Raw genomic sequence first — 13202 nt, 5'->3', positions numbered from 1 at the left:
TCTTTATATATATATATATATATATATATATATATATATATATATATATATATATATATATATATATATATATATATATATATATATATATATATATATATATATATATATATATATATATATATATATATATATATATATATATATATATATATATATATATATATATATATATATATATATATATATATATATATATATATATATATATATATATATATATATATATATATATATATATATATATATATATATATATATATATATATATATATATATATATATATATATATATATATAGAAAACAATGACATAGTTCCACGTCAAAAACACTTGCTTATTTTTTCAACATATTCGCCCTGACGGAATTAAATCATCTCCTTCACACACATTGAACTGTCCGTAAGCGAATTTTAGGGAGAACTACCAAAATGGTTGCTATCACATTCACCCTTGAAGAAATTACTATCTTTATCCTCTGCACTCATAGAGTAAACAAATTGAAGGTGGCAGCACCGTAACTCCGTCAGCTTAGCTTAGCTTGACTGACTGCACATATCAAGTACAGTGAATCAACTGAATGGGGTTGGGAGTGACCGACCATTCTCATTGTACAAGTTTTAGTGACTCAATACTTTAAAGGATCAATAACGACGCCGGCCACGTCCTTGCAATCAGGTGGGAAGAGGTAAGGGATGTTAGTGTGACCCTTGCTATTTGGAGACGGCAGCACCGCAACTCCGTGAGAGCGAATTACTCAGACGATCCAACCTTTTCAAGCAACTTAAATTTTCCTTGGCAGATACATAGAAAATTCAGCGAACACCAACTGTTTCAAAATAAATATAACTATTGCTAGATGTTCAACGGTTACGCTCTACTCAGGGCTGTACATCAACCCATGGCAAGGAGAACCGTCTCCGCAGCGCAGGACGCGTCAGTATGTTTTCGGCAACACACTACAAAACTGAATATCTTAAGAAAAGCAGAATAAATGCTGGAATATGAAAAATAAATGAAAACGCCCATATAGGATCTCAAAACCAGGACATGTCCTGCTGAATCAGGACGGACGGTATCCCTACCCGAAAAAAATTACGATGTATTTTGCGGTAGGAACAGTAAACGGACAATGTTTTTTATTGTAACCATAAAAAACACGGTACTTTTAATGTAAGCTTGCAAACGATTGTTGTCATTACCATGTTTTAACAATGTTTTGACGTTGACTAACGTCTATATCGAAGTTAGGCCCCTGAATTTGAAAATCTAGTAATTCAACCAGGGAAAAACAGGGAAAAGTGGTCAGGTTTTGAGCGCTTATTTTGCAGTCATCTATAATCAGGTTTTCGAGGTTTTGGCATCAATCGATCAGAAATTCTTTTACGGTTAAATTTATGTAACAAAAACAAGCTATTTTTTGAGATACACGATTGAAAAATTGGTAATCAATATCGATTGTCTAAATCATACCGCGCAGCCAATCACTACCTCTCTTCCCAAGCACAGTCGACACTAACGGATACAATCGATCTGACTTTGTTGTTATTGTTGTAGTCACTTTCTGTTTCCAATGTTTATGCTGCTGCTAGCGGAAAAAAACCTTGCAAATATGCATCTTTTTGTTGGTGTTAATCTTACGACAGCGGCCGACGCCCCATCATTTTAATTCCAAAACCGCACCAGTGACATGTGGACGCTAGGTGTTAGCAGCTGAAAGGAGGAAAGACAAAAGAGTACCGGTCATCTCGTGCCGGTTTCACCCGTTATGCTGGTAGCTGTTAGTAATAAATGGCACTGCAAAATACTAAAATGGCTGAAATTCTGGACGGATTACCAGTAAACGAGAATAATCGGCAACTGGTACCTTTTGGTGCCTCGAAATTTTGTTACAGAAGCGGCTAATTTAATTTTCTGTTTCATCAAATGCTGCTGCTAGCGAAAAAAACCTTGCAAAAATGAATGTTTGTGTTGGTGTTAATATTACGACAGCGGCCGGCGCAGCTTTCAAGAAAAATTTTTCCTTACCATTCCATCACCTATGTAGCCCCACCTTCTTTTTATTTATCTGACGAAGCCTTGGTATAAAACGTACCGTTCGAACATTTCACCCCATCAGTTTCATTACTAAACCGTACCGGCTACATACGGACGCTATCTTGAAAGAATTCTGGACGGACTGACCAAAAACATGGATATATATTTGGCACCTGGCCCCTTTTGGTGCCTCGAAATTTTGTTACAGAAGCGGCTAATTGAATTTTCTGTTTTATTACAAAATGCTGCTGCTAGCGGATAAAATCTTGCAAATATGCATCTTTTTGTTGGTGTTAATTTTACGACAGCGGCCGGCGCCCCATCATTTAGATTCCAAAACCGCACCAGTGACATGTGGACGCTAGGTGTTAGCAACTGAAAAAAGGAAAGACAAAAGAGTACCGGTCATCTTGTGCCGGTTTCACCCGTAATGCTGGTGGCTGTAAGTAATACATGGCTACTGCAATATACTAAAATGACTGGAATTCTGGACGGAATAACCAGTAAACGAGAATAATCGGCAACTGGCACCTTTTGGTGCCTCGAAGTTTTATAAAAGAAGCGGTTAATTGAATTTTCTGTTTTACAAAATGCTGTTGCTAGCGGAAAAAACCTTGCATAAATGCATGTTTGTGTTGGTGTTAATATTACGACAGCGGCCGGCGCAGCTTTCAAGAAAAATTTTTCCTTACCATTCCATCATCTACTTAGCTCCTCCTTTTTTCTAATTATCTATCTGACGAAGCCTTGGTATAAAACGTACCGTTCGAACATTTCACCCCATCATTTTGATTCCAAAACCGCACCAGTGACATACGGACGATACGGATTTTTGTAATAAAGGTTTACAGCTATAGTAATTTGCTAGCAGTTTCGTCTAGTGCTAAAACGAATATATTGAGAATCTTCGCAATGTCTCGACACATGAACATGATCTATAAGCGCAATTCTCGGAATACATCGAATTTGTTAATTCTAATGTTTTTCTTGTCATTTCAAACTACGAACAAATACCTGGGAAGCGGGGATGCCAATTTAAATAAGGTTTCATCCATATATGTCATTTATATTATTTATTAATTATTGTTCAAAGCGCTCTAATGTCAGCAAATAAGAAAGCACTGTTAGATGAAAAATATAGAGTCCTACGTCATGCGGTCGGGTCTTTAATACCACCCTCCTACTATTTTAAATACATGAAGTTATGCTGGGCTGGAGCTAACCTAGCTTGAGCTTTATCTATTTAATGTCAAACAATTTTTAAATTTAAAATTTTTGCTTGAATCGTTCTGGTCTCCAATTTCAGATAGTTTCGTTGAGTTTGCTTTTTGCTTAGATAGGAAAATTTTACCCAATTCGCTAAATTAAATGATTGTCTTGGTAGTGCAGTTACGAACAAAGGTTTGATTCGAATATGTATGAAATGACAGCGATTAAATAAGAGAGATCCATTCTTCTAGTATATATTATTATTTATAACGTTTTAACGTCTCAGCATTCAGAAATGCACTGTTAGATAAAATTGCAACAAATACTGGAGTTGCAATTCCCTCTACTATTTGTTTTAATGGAATATAAAAATACGGTAGTCTACGTCATGGGTCGTGTCTTGAATACCACCCTCCTACTATTTTTTTTTTTTTTGTTGTTGCTAACCACCGACAATTATTTTACCATGAAAAACATTGTAAGTGACTTCTAAATGTATGGGAAAAATGCCTGAAAAAATGCTGTTAAGATACATAACGACCCCCCTTTTTCATGGTAAAAATGGCAAAAACGATTTGTTTTATTGTTCTGGACAATGATATTTAATGTAAAATTGATGTATTTACAATGAAAAACATAGTTAAATTGTGGTATAATTGTGTACAATTACAGCAACATTTAAGGTTTTATAAATGTTATTTTTTTCGGGTAGTCTCGCATCTCACGAAACTTTTATGTGAGGATATGGATTGCGCTATTTTTGTGTCAGTGAAAATTGTACCAGAACCTTCCAATTCCAACATATCCCAACTTATGTATGCTTTTTTACGTAAAGTCTAAGTCATGTCTAAAATATGAGCTTGTTCGAAAAGCTACTAACAGTTTCCATTGAAAATTTATCAATTATATGATCTGAGATTTTATCGAAAACTGATAATATAATGCAAGTTAATGATATCATTTTTTAATTTGCTTTATTTTACTCAAGTCAAATTCATCTATAAAGAGCCAAAAAAAATGACTCACTTCGCAATGAGTAACCATTGGGGTAAATATTTCAGTGAATATAAATAGAAAGAAACCAGTGAAAACAAGACAATCCTTAAGCCCATGGCAGGCAGTTTAGCACCAGGGGTAGTTCAATAAAGACCGGAGAGATAAATATATGATAATAACACTATGTAGAGATAGAAGTCTTATCTCATGACTCATGAAGCCGAAGAACTGGTAGATGAAACTATCAGTGAACAGTTGTACGGTTTAAAATGTGCCTCCCTATTGTGTCAGATTGAGCGAAAGTCCAACGAATTTCTGCATCCAGGAATTAATTCGTATACACAGTTTTATGTAAAAAAGTGACCTATTGAAATAACTGTACACTAAAGTCGCTTTTTACGCGGGAAATACGTGCCGCGTAAAAAAAAAACACCTAAATTCCGGAATCCGCGTAAAAAAACCGCGTAAAAAAACCAGCGTTAACTCTGCATTCCGAGTGAAGGGAACCGAAATCCGCGCAAAAAAAAATACTGCGTAAATTCCGAAATCCGCGTAAAAAAAACGCGTAAATTCCGGAATCCGCGTAAAAAACCGCGTGAGTTTCGGAGTCCGCGTAAAAAAACCGCGTAAATTCCGGGGTCCGCGTAAAAAACGCGTAAATAGCGACCTTAGTGTAATATGTACTGTAGAACGCATATTCAACCTCACTGCTCCAAACGTAAACTTTGTGTGTTTGACACCTTTCTCCTCTTTTTATTTGAGTTTCGGTGTTATTTTTTGGTTTTAAAATTTTTTGCCACGGTAGCTCTTATTTTTGGTTTGAAATAAAGTTCCATTCAGGTAAGCAAGAAAAACCGCCGTGTTAAATAAACTATTTTAAACTAAGCAAGAAAGAGAATGGATTATAGGGTAACGGAGGCGGGGGGGGGGAGGTGCAAGACGGGTCACCTAGGCCAAATTTTCAATATCACGTAACTGAAGATAGTTTCGGTCTACCTTTCAGATGATTATTTTGAAGTTATGTATATTTTATTGAATTACGCTAAAAACTAACAAAAATCGAGTGTTGGTTCGCTTTCACAGAATTTTTATAAAAGGTTGTTTTTTTTTGCCCCGTAAAATAGGCGGGGCAAGATGGGTCATTTGGAGGGGCAAGATGAGTCACCCTCTCAAACAGCACAAAATCATGATTAAATCTCAATGAACTTTTTACGGATAGCAAGAAAAATGCCTTCTCTTCATAGATAACAAAAATATGGGGTCATCTCGTCCATGTTATACCGCCGAAGGGATTAAATTTTCCTCGACGATTGCTTTCTGCAGCATTTTGTAGAACTTCTCTATTGTCGGCTTATTGAAACAATGAACATTTTTTCCGGAGTGACAACACCGTTTACGTCGAATCCAGCCTTAAAACTGAAACGTTAACATTGAAAAATCAGCTGTCGATGCAAACTATACTGCCTCGTCTTTGGTAACCCATGCTGCCCCAATCATTAATTTAGTTCACGATTGTGATATTCATGATTATTTTACATTTATTTACGCTAAAAAGCATAATATTTAGTACATCATGAACAAAACTGCTGCTGCAATAAAGGTTTACTTCAAATTATATAGCGTACGACGAGAGAACACGTTTTTTCAAAAGTGTGAGTTGCCTAAGAAACTTAGCGAAAAAAATATTTTATCCATTAAAATTAAAAACAAGCAATATGCAAATATGAACTATGAACACGTGATACATAGTCGAAAACACGTTACACATCATGCAAAATTAGTATCATCACCAAAAAAGTTATTTCAAGCTCAAAAACGTCACTGACCCATCTTGTCCCACCTTACCCTACTATAGTATAAAATCATGTAAAAATCATCAACTCTACCCATGTTCCGTTGTAAATAATTTTAAAAAGTAAATTAATTTTAAATTTAAAAGTAAATTGAAAAAAGATATTTTGCAAAGTAATTACTTAAATTGAACGTACATTTATAAAAATTGCAAAAAGAGAGATATGATGTGATCTCTAGAGATGGTCAATGTAAACTTCGAAACCGGGTCGATTATTCATACCAATTTGAGCTGTCCTAAAGCTTTGAACCTCAAATGGTATTGAAATGTTAGTTTTTTACGGGTCTACTATGGAAGGCTGAAACTCAAAAGGCTGAAATACAAAAGGCTGAAATCACGAAAGGCTGAAATCACGAAAGCTGAAAGCTACATAAGGCTGAAAACACGAAAGGCTGAATCACGAAAAGCTGAAAAATCATAAGGCTGAAATTCACAAAGTTCATTTCTAAAAAAACACTCGCGGCCTACGGCCGACTCGGTTGTCCGAGATGTATGCTGTCCTTACTCGCTCGTTCGGACTAAACTAGGAGATCACCCCTATGAGTCAGTAGACCTAGGAAAACGAACGAACCTATACAGAGGACAGCGGGTCGCCGGCGCACACTCGCGGCCTTCGGCCGTCTCGCCCTGAATCATCTAGGAAACGTGTACAAGAGTCAAGTGTGTATAGATTCAAATGTTGCCGAAAATTGATTTTCCATTGCACAAACCAATTAATACTCAAACATTGAACTCTGTCACCTTATAAAGGTTTGTTATCCATCTGTCCGAATTTTTTAACGATTATGATTCAAGTTACAAAAGTTTCAGCCTTTCGTTCATTCAGCCTTTTGTGGTTTCAGCCTTTTGTGCATTCAGCCTTTCGTTATGAAACATACTTTTTAGCCTTTCGAGTTTCAGCCTTTCGGGTTTCAGCCTTTTGAGTTTCAGCCTTTCGTTACTAACCCGTTTTTTACAGTTGCATGATATTAGACGTCATTATCTTATTATTATGCTTATTTGAAATAGTTGAGTTTGGGGTTTTCAAAACCATACCCGACCATTTTCAAACTCGAACACGAGCCCGATACTTTCAAAAAAAATTTAAACCCAGGCCCAAAGGACCTCTATTTTATTTTTTTTCGCCTCTCTATTTTTATGTTCTGTTTTGTGAATATCATTTTTGACTATAAACTGAAAAAAGACTGAAAGGAGTGAAGAAAAGTACTTTACTTACCTTTTGCGTGGTATAAACTTACTATGAATTAACTCGTTTCCGGTAAAAAAATAATAATTAAATTCTACATTGTTTTTGTCATTCGCCACGCCAGCTGAAGGTTTTTTGAAATTAAATTAAAAAATCCTGTAGTTAAATACCTCTGATTTTTGTTAGAAACGGTTTTCTGTAAAACACGTTGAGTTCGAGCAGAGTAAACGGCGGTGATGTTTTTTCGGCTAGAATTTGCTGATTCGCAGATACCCATGTGTGATCCTATAACGGCTGATCAAACATATCAAATGTATGTACTTCTCGTTGCATTGTAAACTGCGAATCTGAGCCTCTACTGAAGTTGCTTCTAACAAATTTATAAACTATTCATCAAAACAGTTGGCCTTATTCTAGAATACAAAGTAGCCATTATCATATATAGTATTTGCCAATCTATTTCACAGTTCAACATAACAGCAGTTTTTCCTGCCAACTGAGTTTTCCACCACGATACGATAACCAACACGGTTGCTACTCTATTGCAAATAAAATTGTAGAACAATCCAATTTCGATGGCTGGGGCTTGTCCTCATTTTAAATCGATATTTACTTCTCCTCGAAGGTGTAGTGCGGACCGTCACGGGGATATTGTTTCTGCAGCACCGGTCGGAACATTTTGTAGTCCTCTAACCAGAAGTAAACGATAAAACAACCAGCCATCACACCCAAAAACGATAACCAGTACGCCTTCATCGAGAAGCGCAGCGGTTCAGCCGAGCCATAGCGATCTTCACTCCAAATTGGTGTGGCAACATGTAACTGGAAAGTGAAATAAAAAATTATAAGAATAATTGATATTATAGAATAAACGATCTGTTCGCATACCGTGTCGTGTAGATTTCTCTTCAGTTCTGGGAAATCGTATGGATAGTAAGGATTGCGTGCTTCAACTGGTGTATCGGGAAGTTTCGGGTAATCTCCGAAGCCGGCACCATCATTTGGATAGGGCTGATATTCCGATGGATGTAGGCCGTACTTTCGTGCAGCAGCTTCCCGCTCCTTGTCCGTTTCGGGAAACTTTGCCGGCTTGAAATCTTTATTCCACCCGTCTGTTGTTTAGAAGAACCAAAACAAAACGTATTGGAAATGAGCGTATAATCGCAGCACGAATTAGTGTTACGTAAAGAATCCAACAACAAAAATACAGTTCAAATTAGATACTGTTTAGGGTGATCGTAGGAGTGGAGCCATCGAAAAAAATGCATTCTACTTACGTGCTTGTCGGACACCCAGCGCAAGTAAAGCCGAGTTCTTTGAGGATATTTGGGAAGCAAATTTCAATCCTTTGATAAGCGCAGCCATTGCTCTACCGTGATCGTAACTTCGTCGGTCGATGAAAGACAGCGAAGTCCGAATCGTGAGTAGAAGATGATGAAAAGAACTGTCAAATAACTTGTAGTTTTTAGTACAAACCCATGAAGCCAAATGTAGCACTGGAATACAAATAAAAAAAAATGGTAACTCTGTTTGTATGCTTCAGTTTTATTTGAAGTGCTGTGAAATAAAAGCAAATATAGACTGTTCCGAAAATTATAAATACATCTTCTTTCTTGAATAAAACAAAAAATACAGGATTTTTCGGGTTATTTTATTCTGAAATATAGATAATAAGTGTTTTCTTTCCAGTTTCAATTCAAGGTGGGATTATTTTTCGTAGGATACGCGAGTTCTCTAACTTTTCTCTTAACACTACTCATAAGCTTTTGCACAGTGTGTTCTCCGACCATTTTTACCACTTTAAGCCAATCTTTTTTCAAATTTTTCAACATTGTCCGCTGGTTAGACATATTTCCTCAGCTTTGCCTTGGTCAAAGCCCAAAAAGTTTCAATAGGGCGAATTTCAGGGCAGTTTGGAGGGTTCATCTCCTTTGGGACACATGTGACATTATTTATTTATACCACCCTAGTGCATCCTTAGAGTAATGGCAGGAAGCAAGATCGGGCCAAAAGATTGGAGGATGCTGCTTAACCATGGGTAACAACCTTTTCTGCAAACACTCTTTCACGTAAATTTTACCATTCATTGTGTCATTCGTAATGACTGGACGAGATATTTTCCCACATTCACAAATGGCCTGCCAAACCATTACCTTCTTGCCGAATTTTTCGGTGTAAATGGCTTTCACTGATCCAGGGACATCCTTTCCCTTCGGTGATGTATAAAATTGCGGTCCTGGCAGAGTCTTATAATCCAGTTTTATGTAGGTTTCATCATCCATGATAACAAACCCAATTTTTTTGGTCAGAAGTTTGTCATAAAGCTTCCGAGCTCTCGATTTCAAAGATTCAGCTTGTTTTGGATTTCGTTTCGGCTGCTTCGGCTTCCGACGGGTCTGCAGACCCATTCTTCCCTTGGCACGCATAACGTTACTCGCCGAGATTCCAAGCTTCCTCGCCACATCTGGTACTGATACTGAAGGATGCCGCTTGTAGTATTCTTTTACGTTTTTGTCCATTGTGGGATCAACAGGCCCGGGTTTTCTACCACGTCTTGGGGCATCAGTAAATGTGCACTCTTCACAATACTTCCGCAATGCGGTTTTAACTGCTCCGACACTTATACCTTCTTCTCTGGCTAATTTTCTTATAAAGACCACTCACGGTGCCCCATTTGTGCACAATTCGCTTTCTTTGCCCGGGAGAAAGGCCACGCATTGACAGCATATGTTTCTTTTGGATGTAAACAACAGGACGCAGCCAACGTTTGGTTGAATACTGCACGTTATTTGAAATGACGGTTGATCGTAAGTGTATTTATAATTATCGGAACGGTCTATAAACTACAGAAAATTAAATTAAAATTAATTTTTAAATATCATATCTTTGAACCGTTGAAAAAAAAAATTCACCAAAATTTTGATCATCTTTGGATTTAATGGTTTAAATGTTTATTTATAGAATTGGGCGATATGATCAAAATCTTTTCAAAGCCCACAAATCCAAATGTTGGTGTGGATATTTTACAAATTTTTAACTGTCTTCAGTCATGCTGGATATAAACTATAAGAAATTTGAGTTTGCGTGCTATAAACGGTTTTTGAGTAGTTTCAAATTGTTGCACGCATTACAAATTGGGTTGTTTAGCTATATTAGTTTTTTATATCATCTGAAACATCTGCATTTTCTCATTCGTTGTTTCGCTTTAGTCTCGATTAGACGCAAATTGTTTATCTCCGTGTGATTCGCAAAATAACAATACACGAGTTATCGTACGGGTGTTTTTTTTTTTCGATTATTTCTTGTGCTGTGCGATAACAATAGTCTGCAATATATCGGCAGAAACATCTTCTGCACACTGGTAGGGGCAGGCTACCCCGCCAGTGATCTGATACGCAGCTGATATATCAGCAAGAACAATTCTTCCGCATTATTATAAGTATTATTACTATTAGTATTAGTACTACTGTCTTTTTTTTTATTTTGATCCATTGTAGTTTGAAAAATTGTTTTTAAAATTTAATATCAACTACTTGTTCCCCCCCCCCCCCCACATTCGAATATTGTTCGTTTGTGTGGGGTAGAGCGTAACGCTCCCGCAAAATGGACGACATGCAGGTGCAACTTTTCCCGGATGTGGAAACAAATGGGGAAGAAATTGAAGTTTCCCCCAGCAGTTCTTCCTTACCTTCCCCTGTACCACCCCCGCTACCTAGCCCCGTACCAAGGGTACCGGAAATAAAAAAACTTTTGAATATAATTCAAATATGCAAAGACCTGGCAAAACAGTTTTCGGCCGTAACCGAGATTACGAAGGTGAGGCCGAACAAACTGCGAGTTGTCGTGAGTAGCTTGAAGCAAGCAAACGAAATTGCTAGCTACGAGCTCTTTACAAGGGAGTACCGCGTGTTCATCCCTGCCAAGGACGTGGAGATCGACGGTGTGGTTACCGAAGGAAGCCTCACAGTCGATGACATTTTGCGTCACGGGGTTGGCTGTTTCAAGAACCCCCTGATTCAAGATGTAAAGATACTGGATGTCAAGCAATTGCATTCAGTATCCATCGAAGAAGGGAAGAAGAAATTCCTCCCTTGGGACTCCTTCCGTGTAACATTCGCGGGTTCCGCACTGCCGAACTACATCTCTTTGGACAGGGTTCGTCTGCCTGTACGCCTGTTCGCACCGCGGATCATGCATTGCCAAAACTGCAAGCAGTTAGGTCATTCAGCCACCTACTGCTGCAACAAGGCACGCTGCAGCAAGTGCGGAGGCAATCATGCTGAGACCGCTTGCAGTGAGGATACTGAAAAGTGTCTTTACTGCGAGGGAACTCGGCATGACCTTTCGGCGTGTCCCGCGTACAAACAGCGCGAGGAAAAAATTAAGCGTTCCCTTAAGGAACGATCAAAGCGCTCTTTTGCAGAAATGCTTAAGAGGGCTGAGCCACCCTCGACAGGAAACATCTTTTCCTTTTTGCCAACCGATGAGGGTACATCTGACGATCCCGTCGAAGGGTGTTCTTATGCCTTGCCAGAGGGATCTAGGAAGAGGAGAATGCTCAACTCTCCTAATCTTTCTCGCAAAGGTCGTAAGATAACCCCTAGCGGAATGACCAATAAGACAACACAAAAAGGAAGCGGTTAAGAAAAACGAAGCAAGTACCACCCGGTTTTAATTTCAAATCAAACCAGGAGTACCCACCGCTTCCTGGGGCACCAAAAACCCCTCGTGCACCCATTTCTCGATCAGAAGACATAAAAGAAACAGGGTTCATAAAATTCTCTGATATTGTGGACTGGATATTTAAAACTTTCAACATGCCAGATCCCCTTCAAAACATTCTTCTTGCCCTTCTCCCTACAGTGAAAACCTTTTTGAAGCAACTCACAGCAACTTGGCCCCTCATTTCAGCTATCGTATCTTTCGATGACTAATACGTCAAAAGAGGTTAGGAATTTTGTGATTGTGTTACAGTGGAACTGCAGAAGTATTATCCCCAAGTTCGATTTATTTTCACATTTGATAAACCCATACAATTGTGATGCGTTCGCGCTCTGTGAAACTTTTCTCAATTCAAATGACCAACTTAATTTCCACGATTTCAACATCATTCGTCGAGATCGAGACTCACACGGTGGAGGGGTACTTTTAGGGATCAAAAAGTGCTATTCTTTTTTCAGAATCGACCTCCCCTCGATCTCGAATATTGAAGTTGTTGCCATTCAAACGAATATGAATGGAAAAGACCTTTGCCTTGTTTCGTTATATATTCCCCCATCCGCGCGGATTGAACAGAAGCAACTCCTTGATATATCAGAATTGCTTCCCGCACCTTTTTTGATTTTGGGAGATTTTAACTCTCACTGTTCACTATGGGGGTCGCTGTACGACGACAACCGATCTTCTTTAATCTGTAACTTGATCGACGACTTCAATATGACACTTTTGAATACTGGGGAAGCGACACGTGTACCTAATCCTCCAGCACGTGAAAGCGTGCTTCACCTATCCCTCTGCTCGACATCACTAGCGTTAGATTGCCAGTGGAAAATAATCAACGATCCCCACGGTAGTGATCATCTTCCAATCGTTATATCAATTGCTAATGGTTCAACTCCCCCGAACCCAATCAATATTTCCTACGACCTTACACGTAATATTGATTGGAAGCGTTATGAGTCTATTATAGCGGAATCTATCGAGACTCACGAGGAACTTCCTCCGGAGGAAGAATACGCGTTCTTAGCTGGCTTGATAATCGACGCCGCGACTCAAGCTCAGACGAAACCGATACCCGGGGTAACGATTAGACAGCGCCCTCCCAACAAATGGTGGGACAAAGAGTGCTCTGAGCTGTACGCGCGAATGTCCGCGGCGTATAAGGACTACCGGGAGTACGGCACTGTCAACCTACTTCGAAAG

The 13202-nt window shown here is 38.4% G+C and overlaps 1 protein-coding gene across 1 annotated transcript; it reads right to left on the bottom strand.

Moving 5' to 3' along the window:
• Positions 1-7712: 7712 nt before the first annotated feature.
• Positions 7713-8719, bottom strand: LOC129729008 (NADH dehydrogenase [ubiquinone] 1 beta subcomplex subunit 8, mitochondrial). The gene is made up of 3 exons (XM_055687487.1): positions 8558-8719; positions 8169-8392; positions 7713-8102 (listed from the first exon to the last, which is right to left on the bottom strand). The coding sequence occupies exons 1-3, from the start codon at positions 8643-8645 to the stop codon at positions 7890-7892; spliced, it is 525 nt and encodes a 174-aa protein (XP_055543462.1). The 5' UTR covers positions 8646-8719; the 3' UTR covers positions 7713-7889.
• Positions 8720-13202: the final 4483 nt, after the last annotated feature.

Source organism: Wyeomyia smithii, chromosome 3 (genome assembly GCF_029784165.1).
Source record: "Wyeomyia smithii strain HCP4-BCI-WySm-NY-G18 chromosome 3, ASM2978416v1, whole genome shotgun sequence".
Lineage (NCBI taxonomy): Eukaryota > Metazoa > Arthropoda > Insecta > Diptera > Culicidae > Wyeomyia > Wyeomyia smithii.
This window is presented reverse-complemented; position numbering and strand designations above follow the sequence as displayed.